The sequence below is a fragment of the Mirounga angustirostris genome, unplaced genomic scaffold (genome assembly GCF_029215605.1).
Source record: "Mirounga angustirostris isolate CCGP_5_RB_7025 unplaced genomic scaffold, mMirAng1.0.hap1 SCAF_8, whole genome shotgun sequence".
NCBI classification, from domain to species: Eukaryota; Metazoa; Chordata; class Mammalia; order Carnivora; family Phocidae; genus Mirounga; species Mirounga angustirostris.
Genome location: NW_026991716.1, coordinates 16,110,967 through 16,133,578, shown reverse-complemented (window position 1 = coordinate 16,133,578; position 22,612 = coordinate 16,110,967). Strand labels below are relative to the sequence as shown.

General features: G+C 38.9%; 1 protein-coding gene across 2 annotated transcripts in view; it reads left to right on the top strand.

Annotated features, from left to right (window-relative positions):
* Positions 1-9,018: 9,018 nt before the first annotated feature.
* TMEM170B (transmembrane protein 170B) overlaps positions 9,019-22,612 on the top strand; it is a 35,676-nt gene continuing 22,082 nt past the window's right edge. Inside the window, exon 1 of one of the 2 annotated variants that reach the window (XM_054505736.2) lies at positions 9,019-9,760. In XM_054505736.2, the coding sequence (XP_054361711.1) occupies positions 9,439-9,760 (322 nt within the window). In that variant the 5' untranslated portion in view covers positions 9,019-9,438. The remainder of the gene's footprint in view (positions 9,761-22,612) is intronic. The other variant, XM_045866372.3, reaches the window with a different exon arrangement.

Genomic DNA, 22,612 nt, shown 5'->3' with positions numbered 1-22,612 from the left:
CAAATAGGAAGAATAATATAACTATGATACAACTAATACCACATACGTATTATATCAATGAATGGAAATGGCTTAAAATTTTCTATTAAAAGAGTCTAATGGTGCATCACAAAGTCAAACTCAACCACAGAACTGCTAGAGAAAGGTTGAAAAAGAATGGACAAAATTATGCTTGGCAAATACAAACAAGAACATTTCCTTTAAGGTCATGACCTTAACATTAGACAAGATTAAATTAAATGTTAAAAGCTCCTACAATACAAGTGAAGACTTTTTTTATTATTATTTTTTAAGATTTTATTCATTTATTTGACGAGAGAGAGCAAGCAGGCAGAGCATCAGGCAGAGGGGTTGGGAGAAGCAGACTCCCGATGAGCAGAGAGCCCTATGCAGAGCTTGATCCCAGGACCCTGGGACCATGACCTGAGCCGAAGGCAGATGCTTAATCGACTGAGCCACCCAGGTGCCCCAAATGAAGACATTTTAAATTGAAAAGTGTTCACCTTAAAAATAAAACTGCCAGTTATTTTACCAGCAAAAATGGGTTTATTTGGGAATAGCAGAGAATTGTAACCCTGGACAAGCAAACTAAGGCAAATACCAAAGGCAAGTCCACCGAAGAAAGCAGAGGAATGCTCTTTACAGAGGAGAGGGGGAAGTTGGGAGGCTGATACAAACAAAAAGTCCATTGGAATAAACTGGAAGTTAGAAGTATAGTGGCTCCTCATTGGCTGACGTGTGGCTGGCTCTCATTGGCTGGGCTGTTGCCAGGGGAGGGAGGAAAACCTTTCTACCTCCTGCAGGGGTAGTAAAGTAGTATCCATGAGCAAGGTCTGTCTCTTCCTGTCAGATTTGCAATTGATAAGAAGTGGTACGGCCTGAGAGCTCCTGTCATCCAACCTCCGGATTCCATTTTAGTGAGGTATACCTTTATTAGTTTTCACAAAAATAAAAGTAATAATTAAACTCTAACATACTTGAAAATCTGTTCACTGAAAAGTATAGAATCAAAATTCATAAAGCTCAAACTACAAAAATAGAAATAGGCAGACATATTGAAAGGGTTCTATTCAAAGTCCCCCTACCCCCCAAGCCAAGCTTACAGACAAATCTCACAGGGGTCTGTACTTGGCCCTAACTCTTTTGTTTTTCTAGGTCATGGTGCCTCACATTTTCAGAAAATAGACCACAACTACCAAACATATTCTTCTTTAGCTGGACCACAACCCACATCCTGGACGAACCCTGGACAAAGCCCTTTGTGAAACCTGTCACCTCCTGCTCTACCTGGCCAAGGGTTGACCTCCTCCCCACACACCCTCCCCCATGGGCACAGCTGCAACGCTCTCACATCCATAAATTCCCTTGCAGAAACTTGGGGCTGACTCCTCTCTTAATGTCTGGCCCCTCTCCTCCCTTGGAGAGTGAATAAACTCTGTCCTGCTTGTTGTTCTACTCTTGGTGCAATTCTTTGCTGCCCATGTCACTGGCCACCCTAACACATATATTATTTGTAGGAGACCGACCTCACTCAGCCTGTTTTGGACTGTATTATTTGTTCAAATTATTAGTTGCCTCCATGCACCCATCCTTCCCCTCCTTCCTTGTAGGTGGAATATACTTCTTTTTTCCTATTCATTTTGGTCTTAATTATGCAACTGCTTTGGCCAAAAGAATGTGAGTCTATGTGACATGGACCATATCTGTTCATAAACTTTAAATGCACCTGCTTAGTTTGGCCCTGCCTCTCTTGTTCCTCCTGCCAGCCCTGGGATCAGGGGTGAGGCGGGTGAGGTAGCATTACGCAAGTGCAGGATCAGATTCTGTTTTTATTTAAAACTTCTGGTATTTTGTTCATTGTGGATTTTTTATTAATATTGATTTTTTTTAAACTATTGCACGAGAACATTATTCATCTTGATTACAGAGTTTTTGGAGTCCTCTTGAAATTTGCAGGCAAGGCCAGAGCCTTCTCTGTGACCCTACTTCCTGCCCTAGACCATGAGCAGCATGAACCCAGACAGTGGCTTCTCCTCCAGCCTTGCATCTGAAATGAAAGGACCTGGAGCTGGACTGAGCCAAAGCAAACAGATAGCAGGGGAACAGCAACTGATCGGCAGTCCTTGTGCACCACAAGCAAGAAATGAGATGTGTTGTTTAAACCAATGAAAATTTGAGTTTCTTTGTTGTGTAGCATGGGCTAGTGAAACCTAATGTACAGCCTATGGAGATCTAACAGGTAAAAATAAGATTTGGAAGACTATTAGCAACACAGTAAATACGGTAGATCTTATTTGTGGATACTACACTATTTCATAAAAATAGAACACAGCTTTTTTTGTGCATACTCACCTACCAAAATAAACCATATACTGGGCCACAAAGAAAATGTTAATAAATCTCCCAAAGTAGAAACCCTATAGGTAACATTCTTTGGCAAGACTGTAATTGCATTATGAATGGCTAATACATATAAAACCTCCTCCCCCAAAAGCCAAAAATTAAATTACCTCTTTGAAATAATTTTAAAGTAGAAATCAAAACTATAATGGCAGAATTTTTGGAAGGTAATAATAGAAAATGTTAATGGAACACTACGTCTCAAAAGCTCTAGGATAGAACTGAAGTAGCGCTCAGTGAACACTCAAGCTTACGTACTTATTAAGAAACAAGAACAGCTAATGTAAAATTCATAGAAAATAACAAAACAATACAAAGGAAAGCAGAAGAAAACTGATAATGATAAAAGTAAAAAAAGTGAATGAATATATAGACACATGGAGAACTGATAAATAGCTCTAATACCTAGTAAATTGGGAGAAATATAAAATGATCAGCAAATATAATTAAGATAAAACAAGGGAATGTGTAAATTCCAAAAATAAGCAATGTGTTGGAGAAGTTAAAAGAATTACAGGAGGCACTGGTTAACAATGAAAATTATTTTTTAAAATGGTGTCAGAGAGCTAAAAATAGGTCAGAAGGATAAAAAATTATAAGAAGGAATCAAGAAGAGAAAAACATATCCAAATGGATTGATTGCCACAGGGAAAAAAATATTAAATAGAAAAAGTTGACAAAGAACTGCTTCCCCAAAGCATCAACAGCAGTTTTACAGTTGAAGTTCTCCAAACATTTAAGGAAGAGAGATACCCAAATAAGGACAGCTTCTAATTATTTTATATAAAGCCAATACAAAATTAATTAGAAAAAAAAACCCCTAAATTAAACATGTCTCTAAACAGAGAACTGCAGATCAATCTCACTTATAATATTAATGGCACAATTCTTTTTTTTTAATTTTTAAAGTTTTTTTATTTTTTAATTTTTTAGAGAGCGAGAGAGAGAAAGAGCACAGGAGTGGGGGTTGAGGAGCAGAGGGAGAGGGAGAGAATCTTAAGCTCCACACCCAGTGCGGAGCCTGATGTGGGGCTTGATCTCATGACCCTGAGATCATTACCTGAACCAGAATCAAGAGTTGGATGCTTAACCGACTGAGCTACCCAGGCGTCCCCCCTTCTTTGAAGATTTTATTTTTAAGTAATCTCTACACCCAATGTGGGACTTGAACTTACAACCCCGCAATCAAGAGTCACATGGTGTACTGACTGAGCCAGCCAGGCACCCTCAATGGCACAATTCTAGTAAAAAAATTAGGATACAGGGACACCTGGGTGGCTCAGTTGGTTAAGCATCCGCCTTCAGCTCAGGTCATGATTCCAAGGTCGTGGGATCGACCTTGCTCAGCAGGGAACCTGCTTCTCCCTCTGCCTGCCACTCCCCCTGACTCTGTTCTCTCTCTCTCTCTGACAAATAAATAAATAAAATCTTTAAAAAAATTAAGATACAAAATTGAGTAGCATATTAAAAGAATGAGAGATCATGACCAAGTGGCATTAATTGTAAGAATTCAAAGAGAATGCATTAGGAAATATATTAATATAATTCACCATGTATGGAGAACCAAAGGAAGAATCACATGGTCATATCTACAGATGTTAAACAGACATATTCAACAACTTATCAAAATCAAAATTCTTAAAATAAGAGAGGAAGATTTTTCAATTTCCCCTAAATTTATTTATAAATTTAACATGATTTCACTAAAAATATAACCAACAATGTTTTTAGAATTAGGAAGCTGATTTTAAAGTTCCTCTGGGATAATACATATTCAAGATTAATCTGAAAAAAAATTGAAAACGAAGAATAAATAAGGGGGAATTTAAATATTAAAGCATATTCTACAGTTAAAGACAGTGTAATACTGACACATGGACAGATAGATGGGACAGAAATGAAAGCCTGAAAATAGATCCAAGTATATAAAGTATATAAAGTATCCAAGTATATAAAGTATATAAAGTATCCAAATATATAAAGAATTTTGAACATGAAATAGCTGGCATTTTAGGTGTTTAGATATTTTAGGCACTTAGGTGGGAAAATGATGGATTATTCAATAAGCGTTTTGGGACAACTGAGTGGCCATCTGGAAAAAAAAATTGGATCTCTACCAAACTGCTTACATTAAAACAATTCCAAGTGGACCAAAGTTGTAAACAAAAACACTCATAAACTATTTAGAAAACTTATAAGAGACTTTAAAAATCAAATCTGAGAGAGAGGAAGACTTTCTAAAGCATGGCTGAAGACTCAGATGCCATAAAAGGAAAGCCTGACAATGTAAAGATCAGAAATTTCTGTATGACAAAAGGATTTTATTAAAATTAAAAGGCAATGGACAAACTTTATGGAAAAGATAAATGCAATGCATATTACAAATGGTGCATTTGTTAAATATCTAAAAGCTCTTACATGTAATTTTTAAAAGATATAATACCCAAAAGAAAAATGGGTAAAAGTCCCTAGAAAAGGTAATCCAAATGTTCCTATACACATGATGAAAAAATGTGTAACCTCACTCACAATCAGAAAAACGTTAATTAAAATACGAAGAAATACCATTTTCACCATTTTGTTCTTGGCATACAATGTTTGCTGATGTTTGGCTCAACAGTGAAATAATTTAACAACTGAATGCAGTGCAGATTAGGTATCACAAATCTACAGGTGCTATTCAGTCAACAGACTATTTTATGTGTTATATTTGGCCTTCCACGTATAATATGACCAGGGTGGACACAGGGTAATTTGTAGACACTGGTTTTTAGAGTGAAAACTGAGTCTTGTATGTTGTAAATGCAGGATTTAGTGTGCATGTGATTTTAGCAGTATTCTTCTTTTTATGCTCACATTTAGGCTTCAAAGTATGAATTTTTGGAGTCCAAGTATCATTATGTATTCTCTCTTTTTAAGACTTGGGATAATAAACAAGGTGGTTTGAATACACAGGTGGAGGGAGGGCACAAAAATGAGGTGGAAAATGGAGCTGGAGGCATCTATCTGTCCTTCCATCTCAAACATGCCCCCGACCCTTCATGACTGTGGATGAAGTCATAGCCCATTGCCAATGTGGAGAAGCTCTTCCTTTTCTGGGCAGCTCCGTAATGGTAGCTTGGCATCTTAAGTATGCCATATCTTACTGGGGAGATACAACAGGACACACCTTTGTATTTCCTGGTCCCAGAAATTTCAGCTTTTTAAATTCCCAAGATAGGCCAAGTGGAATGATTCTAATTGTGGTAGGTAGACTACATTTAGGATGTGAATTTCCACAATGTCATTTTGCAACATTGTTTTAGGATTGCAGCTTTTAGAGAAGGAAATACTCTCTACTCTCTACCTGCAATGTTTCTCTGATTTACTGTGATGGAAATGTCTCTCAACTGTGATAGGTGTTCTGAGAAACATTGCAACATGTAAATTTCAGTGCCATAGCTATCTTAGAATAATATATATGACTCCTTCTTCTTCTTACTTCTGTCATTTCTTCCAACTGAATTTTATTTTCTTCAGAAAACAACCAACAGTGCTCTCGCTGTGTGTGTGTGTGTGTGTGTACAAAGAAGATTTGGACAGCTTTGTGTATGGATTTTGAAAACAAAATAGTTTAATAGTGTTGTGAAATTTTAACTCATCCTTGTGAATTTGACACAAGTCAAATTTGTATTTGACACAAGGCCTGACATGAGGAAGGAGCTTGCGTTCATTATTACCATTTCTTAAAGGACACCAAAAATTTGAAGAGAGCGATAATATTATTATTACCATTTTAAAGCTAGTAAGTGTTGGAACCAGTGTTCAAACCATATTTTTCAGATAATTGGTCTATTGAACCTACTCCACCCCTCAGGGTTTGGACCCACTGAAATGTGCAAGAAGATGAAACTAGATTGCCTAAACAATGTGACTCTATGTTGTAGTACTCTAGAGCAAGAAAAGAAGATAATAAAGTGAAGGGAAAAAAATCTCAATAGTTAATGTTTTTCTCAAAGGATCAATATCATTTTATATTCCAATTGATTTCAAAAGCTTTCTTCTGGGCCCTCTCTGGACAATGAATAGGATGCCTAAGAGTTATGGATGTCCCCCACTTGCAAGTAAAAAATAAACCAGGAACTGTTTGTGAATTGGGCACAAGGGCACAAGATTGAAAGACACCTCTAGGATTCATCTGAGGCATTCCCTGACTTCTGCAGTGTGATTAAGCCATTCCTTGATTGCTACATTAATTCAATATCAAAAATCTGCAAGGAAGGAAGTTACACACGCAACTTCTATTTGCATTAACTCAGTTTGTAGTTTTAGAACTCTGGCTATTGGGAAAATGTTCAGTTCTCTTAAGAATATAGGCTTCCACACACTGAGTATCTTTAGCTTTATCAAGGCAAAGACAAATTAAATGCAATGCATTAGCCTAGAGAGTAGGGACCTTATTCATCTTCAAATTCTAGTGATGATGCCTAACATAGAACATTAGGGATAATAGGTGCCAAAAAATGCTTATTAAGTTGAACTGAAAAGGAGGGGGGAGAATTGTCGGGTTATTAAAGCACAGATCAACTTGAAGCTTCATTGCCGTTTTACTTTCTCATTTCCTGAAATTGCTTAGATTTAGTTTTAAAAAATTATGCGAGACAAGAAAAATGCCAACTTTTCTATGAAGTTCATTCAATTATTCATTCAGCTAATATTTATTGAATATCATGTGCTAGGCACTGCCCCAAGCCCTGAATGTTTTAAATGTATGCTACCAGGTTTAAATAATAGTGTGTGTAACCAGAAGAACCCCAACTGATTCCATGTAAACTGACTAAAAGTTCCTGATGTGAGAGTTTAATGGAGCTGTTGCTATAAACCCTTCACGGGATGTGCTCACGTTCTCTAATACCACTGACCAAATAATGCTAAGTCTCTTAATGCTGTCATTAGGTAACCTGCACTTCCCCATTTAGAACCTTAAATTATGGAGTTAATTAGTGAGGTGAGAAAGATAGTGTCATTTGCAAGAAAGAATTCATAGACTAGGAATTCAGAAACTGGGCTCTCAAGTGGTGTCACCTCTGTCCAATCACTTAATTCTGCAGAATTAGTTTTCTACCTATAAAATAAAATGAATTAGAAAAATATTAAAGCTTCTTTTAAGTCTGATAGTGTATAATCTTAAATTAATTAAGATCTAATACTTCTTTTTTTTTTTTTTTAAAGATTTTATTTATTTATTTGACAGAGAGAGACACAGCGAGAGAGGGAACACAAGCAGGGGGAGTGGGAGAGGGAGAAGCAGGCTCCCCGCAGAGCAGGGAGCCCGATGCGGGACTCGATCCCAGGACCCTGGGATCATGACCTGAGCTGAAGGCAGTCGCTTAACCAACTGAGCCACCCAGGCGCCCCAAGATCTAATACTTCTAAACTGTAGGAACAAGATAAACGCTACATTATGAGTTTTGGCTCAATTCCTATTAATGAGGCAAAAATTTCCCTTTCCCATGTTGTGATATCAAACTGATACACATACATATATACAACAGACAATTACATACATATAAAATTATTTTTAAAGTGGTCATCAAGACCACTATTTTACAGGTGATTCAATCCTTCTGTGCTTTGGCCAAATATACTTGGTGATTTAGCCAAAACATGAACTTCTTAACTTTTCTTCGTAGATTTTCTTTTCCAGAAGGCAGAGGGGTAGAAAAGGGCTGGAAAGGAGGAGGGGGCTGCATAGTGCATGTTTATGCTATCGCCAAAAATTAGTTTTTATTTTTCAAGTTAAAAGGTTTCATGCTTCAAGGAGGAGTTTAATTTGCTGTAGTTGTAATTTAGACAGCTCCTCGGGCTAATATTGTTTAGTTTAGTTTAATATAGTTTCAGTCATAGGGGGAAAAAATAACGGAGGCTTCCACAATTTGGATATTGCAACGAAAAGAGCGCTAGACCAGGGGATGGCGTTCAGGAGTAGGACACCTGCCGATTCCTGTGTCAATAAGTGATTTTAGATGCTAGAGCCACGGGAGGCCCAAGTTCTTGAAGCGGGAAGGACTGGATGAATGATAAAGCGGGTCTATTTCTGTTTCAGCGGCTTAAAAATATATTCTGCAGGTAGTGACCTAGCCAGATCAGCTGACTCAGTTAAAAAAAAAAACCCGCAAATTAATACATCTAAAATGTTGAGATATTTAAGCCCTAAAAAAAATCTTACACGCAAACATCTTTATCAAAAGCATTTTGAGGCCAAAAATCTGTAATGCCACAGTATCCATCACACGTGCTTCAGCACCCCCGACTCCCCACAAGGTGGGTCAGGGCTGCCCCTCACGCTCGGGCTCCAGCATCTCCGCCCCCGGCTCCGCCCGGGGCCAGACTCCAGCTCTCCCCCGGCGCGCGCCCGGGGTCTGGGGGCGGGGAGCGAGTGGAGGTGGCTCCGTTGGAGCACCCAATCAGCAGCGGGGCCGGGCGGTGGCGCTAGTGACGTAGGCCGCGTTTCCCTCCGCCCCACTGCGGGCGGACGCTCGGCGCCGTCAGCCACGCGAGCTCGCGCGCACGGGGAGGGGAAGGAGGAGGGCTTTGGGGGCCGGCAGGCTGTCGGAGGGCGGCGGGTCGCGGGGAGGAGGAGAGTGAGCATGCGCAGCGGCCCCGGGGATGGAGGGGGAGGTGGGGACCCATGCGCGCGCGCACTAGCGGCCCTCCGGCGGCCGCGGGTGGAGGGGGCGGTTCCTCGAGTGTCGGCGGCCGGAGGGTGGGCAGGCTCGCCGCAGGTGCCGCTGCGGCCGGTGCCGCAGCCTCCTCCGGGTCCCGGGTTTCCTCGTCCTCCGGCGGTGATGAGCTGGGCCCCGTCGGGGGCTGCACCTGCCGTCTGCCCATCACCCCGGGCCTCCCTGCGTGACCTCGGCCTCCTCGCGTGCCCGGCCCCCGCGGTGCGGGGCTGCCCCTGAGAGGGAGCAGCAGCGGCCTCCTCCGCCCCGAGTCCTCACTCGGGGGCCGCGCAGGGAGAGCGCCCGGCCCCCACCCCTCCCCCGTCCGCCGTCCTCAATGTCTCCCCGGCGGGGAGGGGGCTGCCTGGGAGACGCGCTGAGCTGCCCCCCCCGGAGGCCCGTCGGCGGCAGCAGCAGCGCCCGGCCCGGCGCCCCGCAGCCTTCCCCGGCGGCGGCGGCGGCGGCCTGGAGGAGCCGCGCACCCGCCGCCGCCCCCGGAGCCTCGCAGCCGCCGCCGCCACCCGGCGCCCGAGGAGAGGGCGGCGGGCGCCCCCCGGGGAAGATGAAGGCGGAAGGGGGCGACCACTCCATGATCAACCTGTCGGTGCAGCAGGTCCTGAGCCTTTGGGCCCACGGGACGGTGCTGAGGAACCTCACGGGTAATTGATGCGCCCGGGGTGGGGACGGGGATGCGGTGCCGCCCCCTGCCTCCTTTCTCCCTCGCGAGGAGGGGCCGCGCTCCTGCCGCCCCATCCCCGTGCGCGCCCCGCTGGCCGGCTGGCGGTCCCAGGTCCTGGCCAGGAAGGTGTTAACTGGGTGCATTCCGCGCGGGTCCCCGGGGCGCGGACGCCCGACCCACTCCCCAGGCGCTCCGGGGGTCCTGATCGCCCCGGAGAATCCACGACCCCCGCCTCCTGCCCGGCGCGGGGAGGGCTCCCGACGGCGGTGCCTCGTGTAGTACGCGCGGAATAGCGTTAGTGCTGAGACTCGGGCACAGTTAGCGTTGGTTTACATCCCCCCCACCCCCCGCCCCAAGCGCGCACACACACACCCTGCTTCTTGCTGCTTAAATCCTTTTCTTTCTGGCAAATCTCAAACCGAATGTGGGACTTAAATTCTCTGTTTACAATGATTAGTTTGCTTCACCTGGTAAATTGTTGTTCCTCTAGATGACTAATGAAGTAGGTTATAGTGGGTCGGGGGCTTGGGCCAAGATCTAGTGCATTCTAAGCATTTCAGCTTTAACCATGTATTTTCTCCGTCTTATTTCCTTTTGTCTGTCTGTCTCTCCCTCTAGCCTCAAGCTGCCGCTTCTGTGACATTTGCTTTTTTTTTTTTTTTTTTTTTTTTGCATTTCCCTTCATTCGTCAAGGCTGTCAAGAGGGAATTGGACTTAACTACATTATAATAATTAACCTCAATTTTAGTTGTAAAAGTGAGCAGTAATACTGATTTTTTATCGAATTTGTAGGTTTGGTTTGTGAAGGAAGTTATATGTTAATGTGGAAATTCTTTGACTTCTGAAATTAAAAAATCCTCTCTAAAGATTAGTGGTTAGAAGAAAGAGATTCAATTGCAATTTGGTGACTCCTCAGTCTCTGCTTCTCAGGGAAAAAACTTAAAAACATACTCAGGATTTAATTCTTGCAAACGTATAAAGCTAATTTTGGTAGGAACATTTAAAATACGTTATGTCAAACTGGTTAAGTGTGAAGAGTATTTTACAAATATAACCTGTCCTGACAGATTACATACACATGTGTATTACATATATGATAAATCTAGAATATCATTTATAATATAGTAATATATGTGTTTATTTATTATAAAATCTGGATATGGAGTTCAGATATCTGTAGAGAAATTTTATGGAATTTTTTTTTTTTTAAGATTTTTTACTTGACAGAGACACAGTGAAAGAGGGAACACAAGCAGGGGGAGGGGGAGAGGGAGAAGCAGGCTTCCTGCAGAGCAGGGAGCCCGATGTGGGGCTCGATCCCAGGGCTCAGGGATCATGACCTGAGCCGAAGGCTGACGCTTAACCACTGAGCCACCCAGGTGCCCCAATTTTATGGAATTTTCTACCACAGAATGACTTTAAAGACACTGACTTTCTTGAATGTGGCAACTATAAAATTTAACATAGATTCTGGATTGATTTGTGGTGTCCTCACTTCTAATCTGTGGTTATTTAACTTGGCGCAAACTGACCTTACATGATGGTTGAGGGTCAGGGACATGTTTTTATTTCTAAAAAAAATACATTGACATGAAGACCATTTCATGATTCAATTGAATTTGGAGATAGCCTACGTTATTTTACTTCTGGCTTTGCTTGTATTTATCCACTATTCATATTTCAAATGTTTTATCAATAAGTGTTTATAGGAGTGAAGTGAAAAGTAAGAACTTAATATATATTTGTATTTGTTAAGGATTGGCTTAGCTCATCATTTACTTAGAGAAAATTAGTTTGGGGAGCCATAAAGTAGTGTAAATGTAACTTACCACTTGGCTAGATTTAACAATATTTCTAAAATATTTACTTTAGGATTCTAATCATTATAGTGGCTTCCAGTTCTATGAGTTAACCAGTAGGTTGATAATAGGGGTTTCAACCCAGGGTTAGCTCTCATTATCTCTTCATATAATCTTAATAGTCTTCAGTTGTTCATCAGACTTTGCCATTTCGTAAAGGATATGCTGAACATCCAAAGCTAGTTCCTCAGGTGGGACTGAGGAACATGGGGACCGCTTCTAGGAAATAATGAGCCTGAATATGCAAAATTCTGTTTGTCAGGGTAGAAAAGGAGGAAGATGTAGGTTAGAAATATACTTCACCAGCAGGGGAGTGTACCACATGTTAGGAACCACCTCACTTCTAAAAAAGTGGGTTCTGGAAGTGGTAACATTTGATGTGGTGTGGTTCATTGTGGCCTTCTCTGCTGGTGACCTTAGTGATCCCATATGTAGCTTGGCCGTTAGTCAAGAGATGCTCGCCACAGTGCCATTTAGGATTTGGTCTATTCAAAGCAAACACACCCCTCCTAAAACAAGACTACTGCCACTTACTTCGTGAGTGCCTGCTATGTTCAGGCACTTTGCATATATTATTTCTAATCTTAAGAATAACTTTCCAAAGTAGAATTGCAGAGAAGAGAGGCAAAGTCAGTTGCCCCAAATCCTATCGCTAGTAAATGGCCGAGCGAGGCTTTCAACCCATCTTTGCTCTCAAAATACCCTTTCCCCTTTGCCACCTGCTTCTTCTCTTCCTCTTTCTTTAGGCAGAAGGAGTTACTTGCCTCACCCTGCTACTTCTGCTCCATATACATTCTTTTATTATTATATTGTTCAATGACATTATAATTTTTGTCTCTTCTAGACTGAGCTTTTGGAGGGTGGGTCATTGTCAAAATCATGGAATTCTGGAATTTTAGCATTATTCTACCTGGCACATATAAATACTCAATACGTGTTTATTGAATTGCATTTCTGAAATAATACTTAACAGTCGCATTAGTTAAACATTCTAGTTGCATTAGGTTCCAGGTTCCTCTGTTGGAGTGAATATGCTGTTACCTAGGGAATGAGTTGTTTAAGCAACTTTTATGGATAGATGTCATACCTTTGAACTACACAAATGTTTATTAAATGCACTTTTCTGTGTTAGTTACCGTGCCTTCATGTATTTAATCTTTTCAATAATCTTAAGGGAGATTATTGTTTATGGATTCAGACATTGAAGCTAAGAGTAACTTGCTCAGCTCTGATAGCTAATAAGTGAAAAATTATTACCTTTTTCCAGATTATTATAACACATTAACTCAGAAGACATGTTTGTCATCATGATAAGCTTAGAAATGAAACAGGTAGAAAGGAGCATAGTGTAGAACCAAACTAATTTGGATTTAAGAAATGACTGTGTGAAGGATTTGCAGAAATCTGGTTAATAGGACCTGTGGTTAATTAAAGAAAAGGAGAAGGTATTCTCATCTCTATTTTTTCTTTACACTAACATAAATAACAGGTGTTATTTATTCTTCTCTTTGTATTTCATCCCAAACAAAGGTGAATCAGGGAAGTTTTTATATTGACTTTTTTTTCCCTTAGACACTGACCTTTAGGAAACAACCTTGTGTATGTATTACTTTGATAGAAATACATTTTCAAAAAAGTAAAAATAAGAACTAGAAATTAGGACAGGGTTTAGAACTAGAAGTTATATAGTTTGACTACTTCATTTTAGAAATATTGATGTATCACATCATTGAAGTAACATGGCTGGGATCAGTTACTCAGTGACAGAGGCAGGCCTAGAGATGATGTTGACTGACGCTTAGTTCTGTGCCTTTCATTTTATTCCACATAGATTCTTAACTCAGGCATGTCTGGTGATAAATCTTAAGATACTTAAGGATAGCCTAGCATTGGGGCGCCTGGGTGGCTCAGATGGTTAAGTGTCTGCCTTCAGCTCAGGTCACGATTCCAGGGTCCTGGGATCGAGCCCCACATCGGGCTCCTGGCTCAGTGGGGAGCCTGCTTCTCCCTCTCCCTCTGCCTCTCTCCCTGCTCATGCTCTCTCTCTCTCTTTTCCTCTCTATTTCTGTGTCTCAGATGAATAAATAAAATCTTTTAAAAAAAAAAAGCCTAGCATTATTTGTCCCAAGGAGCCTAAGAACATGTGAGTGGAACTAATTTTTGTCCAGCAAACAAAAGATACTGGAAAATGTAAGATATTATTGAATAATAATTCTTTCCCCAAATTTTAATTTGCCATTGCCTGTGTAAAAGTTAGTGATCCATATTTATCATATATGTAGTTTTAGAAATCTACCAAGTTTGGTCTGCTATTTATTTTTTCTCCCTCCTGAAGACACTAGTGTAGGGATTCCATATAGAACAGATTAGTACCTGGAGATTCTCTCTCTTCGGTTAACCACCATTGCTAAAGTTCTCCTCTGTATCCATCACTGCCCCAAGTGTGCAATTCACAGGATTCCAAAATTACTAATGGTGTATAGGTTATATGCTTCTTCAGCTTACTAAAGTAGAGATAAATGCCTTCCTTTCTTTATGAAATAGTTTTTCTTTCTCTCCATATGTTCTAAATCCCCCTCCCTCTATCTCAAGTTACAGTCAGTATGCATGTACTCTTTCAGTTTTATGGGTAATTTGACTTAAAAAAAATAATCTAGAGTGAAATATATTCCTTTGCTTTACTTTTATTTTCTTCAACTACTTTGGCTCCCAATTTTGTGTTCTGACCCAAATTTGGTTGCAAAGAATTTAGAGAAGAATTTTTTACTTAGAAAAAGGCAGGATCCCTAAACCTGTGGGTAAACACCAGAGTGAGGCTGGTACTCGGGAAGGGGTAATCTGTCCCTGGGAAAAAAAGGCACAGGATGGCCTCAGGCTCATCTCCTTTCTCAGTGTCAGTCACAAATGTGGGGCAGGTGCCCCTCTTGACTGTTGGTACAGACATTGAGAAGCTGGGAATTCAAATGTGAATGAAGGTCAGATGTCTTTGTGTGTATATAAAATATATATGTGCTTATTTTTATGTTATACACACACTATTATAGTTCCTTTTTAGACTTTATAGTTGCTAAGCTACTTTAGTGTTAACATTGATTGTCAGCAAAAAAAAAAAAGAAAAAGAAAAAAGGTGAGGGGAAGTTTGCATCCACTGTACATAGTTGGAATTGTCCACACTCACACTGGGATAGCCAGCACCTTCCTTCAGTATGCTCCCAAGAAAGTGTGCAGCTTTCTGGGGTACCCTGCTCCCCAGCTTCCCAGTGGGTTAAGTTCTTCTTTCTAACTTTTCTAAACATCCTCTATTATAGGAGGTTTTTCTGAAATAGAGGTGAAAAATTCCTTACTCTTTTGTGGTACAGAGCCAATTAACTAGTGCTGGTATGATTTGTACTCTATAGGCTTTCACTTTATGGAAGTTTTGCCTGTATATCTTACTGAGAATGAAGCTACGGTAGTTTTTCAAAAACCAGAATTGTCATCTACAGGTTTTTATTAATCCCCAACTCATTATCTTTGAATCATGCATCCATATGATTCATCCATATCCTCTGGCAATAGCAAGTCTGAGGTCTAGCTGACATTTCTTAAACCTAAAGCAATTTCTGGGTAAGTCTTAGGACTGTGTAAGCTGTAATTCTGATGCTTTAATAGACTCTTTTTTTTTCTTTTTTTTTTTTTAAAGATTTTATTTATTTATTGGAGAGCGAGCGAGAGAGAAACAGCATGAGGGAGGAGAGGGTCAGAGGGAGAAGCAGGCTCCCCGCTGAGCCGGGAGCCCGATGTGGGACTCGATCCCAGGACCCCGGGATCATGACCTGAGCCGAAGGCAGTCGCTTAACCAACTGAGCCACCCAGGCGCCCTAATAGACTCTTAATATAAACTTACCTTTGTTTCTTTTGGTGATTGAAAGGAAGGACCAGAAAAGTAAGGTAATTCATGAAGAGGAGTTAAAATAACTAGAGGTATTTGTCTTCTAGAAAGGAAGCCTAAACAGAAGAGGAAGGGTGAGTCAGGGATGGGGAGGAGGCACTGAAACCAGGGAAGGGAATTGGGATTAAGAATAGTTAGATGTAAACTGCAGAACTTCTGGAGAAGACAGAGGCAGTAATCTTTTTGACATTGGCCATAGCAGCATTTTTCTAGATCTGTCTCCTTGGGCAGGGGAAACAAAAGCAAAATTAAACTGTTGGGACTACAGCAAAATAAAAAGCTTCTGTGCAGGGAAGGAAACCCATTAACAAAACGCAAAGGCAACCTATTGAGTGGGAGAAGATATTTGCAAATGATATATCTGATAAGGGATTAATATCCAAAATATCTAAGGAATATAAATAACACACACACACACACAAAGAATAATCCCAATTGAAAAATGGGCAGAGGACCTAAATAGACATTTTCCCAAGGAACACCTATGGATGGCCAACAGACACATGAAAAGATACTCAACATCACTCATCATCAGGGAAATGTAAATCAAAACTACAATGACATATCACCTATATCTGTCAGACTGGCTAGAATCAAAACAACAAGAAATAACAGGTGTTGGTGAGGATGTGAATAAAAAGGAGCCCCATGCACTGTTGGTAGTGATGCAAACTGATGCGGCAACTGTGGAAAACAGTATGAAGGTTCCTCAAAAAATAAAAATAGAAATACCATATGATCTAGTGATTCTACTGCTGAGTATGCAAAGGAAATGAAAACAATTGCAAAAGATACATGCAGCCCTATTGTTATTGCAGCATTATTTACAATAGCCAAGATGTGGAAGCTACCCAAGTGTCCATTGATTGATGAATGAATAGAGAAGATGTGTTATATATGTACAATGTAATATTAGCCATAAAAAAAAAGGATGAGATCTTGCCATTTGTGACAACACGGATGGACCCAGAGGATATTATACTGAGTGAAATAAGTCAGACAAATAAGTCACAGAAAGACAAATACCATATGAGAATGCTTATATGTGAATCTAAAACCAAAACAAACCAACAAATAAAAATCAGAAACAGACCCATAAATACAGAGAACAATCTGATGGTTGTCAGAGGGGAGGGAGATGGAGGCATGGGCAAAATGGTAAAGGGGATTGAGAAATACAGACCTCTGGTTATCGAATGAGTAAGTTAGCCAGATAAAAGGTATAGAATAGGGAATATAGCCAATGGTATTGTAATAGCGTTGTATGGAGACAGATGGTAGCTACACTTGTGAGCATAGTGCAGTGTATAGACTTGTCCAATCACTGTGTTGTGTACCTGAAACTAACGTAACAGTATGTGTCAACTATAATTTAAAAAAAAAGTCAGATGTAAGAAGAGAGCCCCTAGAGTATAGCATGTTGAATTTACCATAGTATCAGATGAAAAATTAAATAAATACCCAAATTCTAAAATAGTTATGTTCATGGAATATTTACTACATGCCAGATACTGTGCAAAGTATTTGGCATGCATCTCTTTTCCTATAATAGAAGTGGCCAAGTAACTTACTGCTTTATTGAATGTATGTGATTATATCAGGTATGATAGGCTAATTGTGCTTTTAGTGGCTAAGTATTTTAGCAATAAAAGTTAATCATAGAATAAACGATGGCAGTGGAAACATTTGAAAAACGTCTGATTAGACTATCAAATTCCAGTAACCTTAGCTAAGTAGATTAAACTTGGGGGAAAAAAAAGATTTTTCACCAAACTTCATACAAGTAGGAAGGACCCAAACTTTTACCTGGGTCCAGTTGCATGTGTCCTTATAAATCTTGGCATATAATCTAGGAGGACTTTTTGTAAGAGTGAAGTGATACAATAGGAGCTTTTGAAAAGCAGGGGTTACCTGTATACTACTCTCGAATATCAATGTCTAGTTAAGATGTTTTTGTCAGTGTTGTGGAACTGGATTTTCATGATAAAATTCCTCCCCTCTCCCATTCCCTATGGTGAATTACTTTAGTCCAACATAGTTTCTGAACTTTGCTGCATATCAGTATCACCTGGGTTGGGTTAAAAGTACAGATCCGGGGTCCCAGTCCGTATTTATGGAATTAGGATTTTTGAGAACAGGGTCTAAGAAACTACATTTTTAGCTAGTTCTTCTGGGTGATTTTGTTATTGAGAGCTCAAGGATTGGGAACACCCGATTTTTAAAAATTGTTTTTTGTGATCAATTTGTAGCTATATTGTGATATATATAAAGCAAATTAATATAGAGAATTTGGTATAACTAAAGACTTATTACATTTTCAGTATAAACAACTCATTTCCTGGAGGATGCTCAAACCCAGTTTTTAAAAAGTGACTATCTTTTAATATTAATTATTAATATTATTTTAATATTTTTAATATTTTAGTATTGTCTTTATATGAACTATTAGCTATAGAGAATAATTCCTATTAAATGATCGTATTTTAAAAATTCAGTATGGATTAGCTATATTAGATCTGAAGAATTTGGGAAAATTTGACATTAACAGTATTTATGTAAACACTTAGATAACATGCAGTTATTGGAATTCTCCCTTCCAGAATAATTTGGGTTCTGTCAGATTTTTGTATGCAAATAAAGAGTCTAAAAAAGCAATAGGATCCTTAAATTTATGGGTCAGGAAACTGAGTTTTATCCTTGACTACGACTAACTGGTTTTTGCACGTTAGACGAGCCACATGTTTCCCACGCTCGGGTTCCTCAGGTGGAATATAATTTGATGCTCGCCGTTCTCATGTTGATGTTAAGGGAAAGCTGATTTAGAAATCAGAAAGTTCCGAGAGAAAAGTTTAGTTAACTGTGAGTTAAGAAAAATGCTTACCACTTGCACATAAAAATTAAATGTTTACTCTTTAATCTTTAAAATTGAGAAATTTTCTTTCTTAAGTGGTGCTTCGTCAGACTTAATAGGCTGATTCGTAAGGTGAGGCCTAAGACCTAGAAAATCTTTGTTCTCTCAACAGCATTTAATAGCTCTTAAAGATTGGGCCTTCTTAAAACTTGGTTTAGGAAACTCTGGATTCAGTATCTGAAATGATGTCTTTGTTTAATTTTGTCTTGTTTAGCCGTGTGTGGTGTAACTACTTCCTCAGGATTACTGAGGTGCAACAGTTCTGACCATGCATGTGTATTACTTGCTAAACTTTCTTGGTTGTGCTTTTACTTTCTGATCTGTCATTCATTTGGTCCTGTATTTAGATTTAACTTTAGGAATTTGTTACATCCAGAATTTCCTTGTAAGTTATGCTCATTGGTGTAAAAAGTTCATTTTTGAGTGTTCGGTGTCAGTATCCCTTGGAAATACTATGTCATGAGATTTTAAAACATTTTATCAATTGCTGACAAGATTTTTTAGATCAGTGACTGATTCAAACAAACATGTTGTTACCGACTTACTTTTTTTTTTTTAGTATGACATGTATAATTTAAGACACTTGAGGGCATACAAGTAATAACAATTAAAACCATTGTATAATGCTATGTTATAATTTCATAATAGATTCAGATTTTGACATTTAATTCTTATACTTTTGTAACTGAGTAGTTAATCAGTTATGAGGAAGAACAAGTTGAATGACATCTTTTAGGAAGACAGTACTATGGCTTGAATATAGAACAGTTTTTGAACTATTTTAAATAGCCTTAACCTGATTTCTTTAAAGCAGTGATATTCTGATTGTTTTAAATTAAAAAACTTGCTTTTAAAAAAAATTTTTTTTTTAAGATTTTATTTATTTATTTGACAGAGAGAGATAGAGAGAAAGAGAACAAGTAGGCAGAGAGGCAGGCAGAGGGAGAGGGAGAAGCAGGCTTCCTGCAGAGCAGGGAGCCCGATGCGGGGCTCGATCCCAGGACCCCAGCATCATGACCTGAGCCGAAGGCAGCCGCTTAGCCAACTGAGCCACCCAGGTGCTCCTAAAAAACTTGCTTTTAAAAGAAATTTCTTTTACTAATCAATGATAAGTACTGTAATTTATGGTTTGAAATTATATAATTAGCTGGCAAAAGGGTAATTTAGTGTAAGTGGGTAATAAGTGTTGCCATAAGCTTTGAGAAAGGCAGTGAATTAAGGCAACCCTTGAAAGTATCACCATTAAGTTTAAAAACTAGTGTTTTTGCTCTCTTTAAGAAGCAGAAGAAGACAGCTATTAAATATTTACAGTAGCTTCAACTTCTATGTTAAATGAGGTTTCAAGTGGACAAACACAGGAACTTATTTTTAAATCTGGTTAATATGGTAAGAATGATTAAAAATAAGAAAAAAATGTCCTTTACATTTACCTTCATTTTAACTTTCTTTTTTGTTCATTTCTTTGTATAGAGTTAAGCTTCCATCTAATACCATATTCCTTCTGTCTGAAGAGCTTCCTTTAATAGGTCTTATAGGTCCACCAGCAATTAGTTCTCCCAGCTTTTCTTTTTTCTGAAAAAAGTCTTCATTTCACCTTCAGTTTTGAAAGCTATTTCTCCGGAATATAGATTTCTGGCTTTACAGGTGTTCTCCCCGCCACCACCCCCTCCCCCAGCATGTTCAGTCTTTAAGAAAATGTCGCTCTATTGTTTTCTGGTTTGATAGGTTCTGATGAGAAGTTTGCTATATTTTTTATCTTTGTTCCTCTATATGTAAAGTGTTTTTCCCCTCTCTCACTACTTTCAGTATTTCCCCTTTATTTTTGATTTTTAATTGTTTCACTATGATGTATCTAGATATGTGTGTGTGGCTTATTTTTATTTCATTATGTTTTGGTTATTTTGGGAAGTCTTTATCTTGCTTGAGATTTGTGGTTTGGTATCTTTCATTATTTTTAGAAAATTTTCAGCCACTAACCCTTCAAATATTTTTCTTCTCCATTCTCTTTTTCTTCTCCTTCTGAGACTCCAATTACATGTATGTTAAACCATTTGAAATTGTTCCATAGCTCTTAAATGGATGATTCCTCTTTTCCCTTACCCTCCTCCTTTTGTCCTATTCTTTTTTCTCTCATATTTTAGTTTGAATAATTTCTTTTGGTTCTTCTTTAAGTTTACTGATTCTTTGCTTAACTATGTCAGGTCTATTGGTGAGACCATTAAAGGAATTTTTTTTATCTCGGATATTATGGGTTTTGTTGTTAACTTTTAAAAAAATTTCTAGCATTTCCATTTGAATTTTACTTGGGATTTCCATTTTTCTGCTGAAATTACCCATCTGTTCATGTGAGTTTTCCACCTTTTCCATGAGAGCCTTTAACATGTAAATTATAGTAATTTTAAAGTCCCTATCTGGTTGTTGTAAAGTCTGGGTCATTCCTGAGTTTGGCTCTATTAATTGCTTTATTTCTTGACAGTGAATTGTTTTTCCTATTTTCTTTACCCTCATTCCATCTCTAATATGTTTATCATTTGGTTAAATTAAATTTATTTTTAAAACTTCATATGTGACAGTGAATCCTCTTGGGACCTTTCTTGACATTGTCCTTCTTGTTCAAGCCTCTGTTCCCCATAACATCAGCTACATACTGTGCTCTGAAGAACCTGAGGTATTAGAATATATGCCATCGAAGTATCATTAACTAAACACTCGAAGTGTCAGCTCTTGCTAATATATAGAAGTACTATGTTAAATTAAAGTACTACAGTAAATATTTTCAGCTATGCAGGCCATATGATCTCTGTCATAACTACTCAGCTTTGCTTTTATAGCATGAAAGTAGCCATAGACAGTCTGGATGAGTATGACTACGTTTCAGTAAAACTTTATGGGCACTGAAATTCAAATTCTGTGTAATTTTGATGTGTCATGAAATATTGTTCTTTTGATTTTCAACCACTTCAAGATGCAGTACCATTCTTAGCTCACAGACTATACAGAAACTGGTGGTGGGCCAGCTACAGCTCATGGACCCTACTTTGCTGACCTCTGATCTAGGGGACTTTTTCAAATTATAAGTGCATCATCTCTCTGAGAGTCTAATAAGCCACCTATGTGAGACGCATCCCCAAACTGAGAATTGATGTTGGAAACTTAGGGGAGTGATTTCCACACTTTAGATTTGCTGGAATGACACCAAAGCTTGAGATAATCTAATGTGAACACAGACTATTTAAACATACAACGTGGACCATTTCTATAAAGAAGGTAGAAATCATGAACAGCTTCAACATATGGTCTTACTGGCATGGTATTTTCAGCTTGAGGCTTAGACTATATTGAGCACACAGTAAGGGCTCAGTATCTGTTAATTATTTTATTAGAAGAGTGAGATACTCTCTAGAGGATTAAAAATACATTTAGTGTTTGTCTAATGAGATGGTTTTGTTGTTTTTATGACTTTTGGATTTTTTAATAAGTATCTCTTATGTAACTTTAGCCTAGAATAGTGATTTCTATTTCTATTGCAAATTGTAGTTATTTGGTAGAGTTGACAAAAATGTTGTTGTTTAGGTCCCACCTCCAGAGATTGCTTTAGTTTAGGGTAATTCTTGTGAACAGCCTGGGTTGAGAACTTTTGTTTAGGGTAATTCTTGTGAGCAGTCTGGGTTGAGAACCTTTGGCCTAGTAGAGCATCTTCTTTGATGAATTTTAGAATGAAAAACTACTTTTTAAAAACAGTATGTTTGCAGCAAAATTTAAAAAATACATATTTCAGGCAGATGCTGAAAAATAAAAAGCAAAGGATGTATAAAATAATATCACCCATCTCTTATCTTTAAAAGATAGCCATTGACAAGTTTTCTGTTTGTGCATTTTTCTGTACATAAACATATTTTTAAGCAAATAGGATAGTACAGTATGTACCATTCTTTGACTTGTTTTTACTCATTTAATACATTTTAGACAACTAGAGAAAAACATTTCTCATAAATAATTTTGTCCAAGGATGAAAAACAAAAGCACAGAAGATAATTTTTGAGCAACTTGGCAACGGGAGCTGATGAGAGGTACAGATTGGGAGCAAGGCTATTTCTAGTATTGTTTGGAGGCCGGGACACATCACAGTTC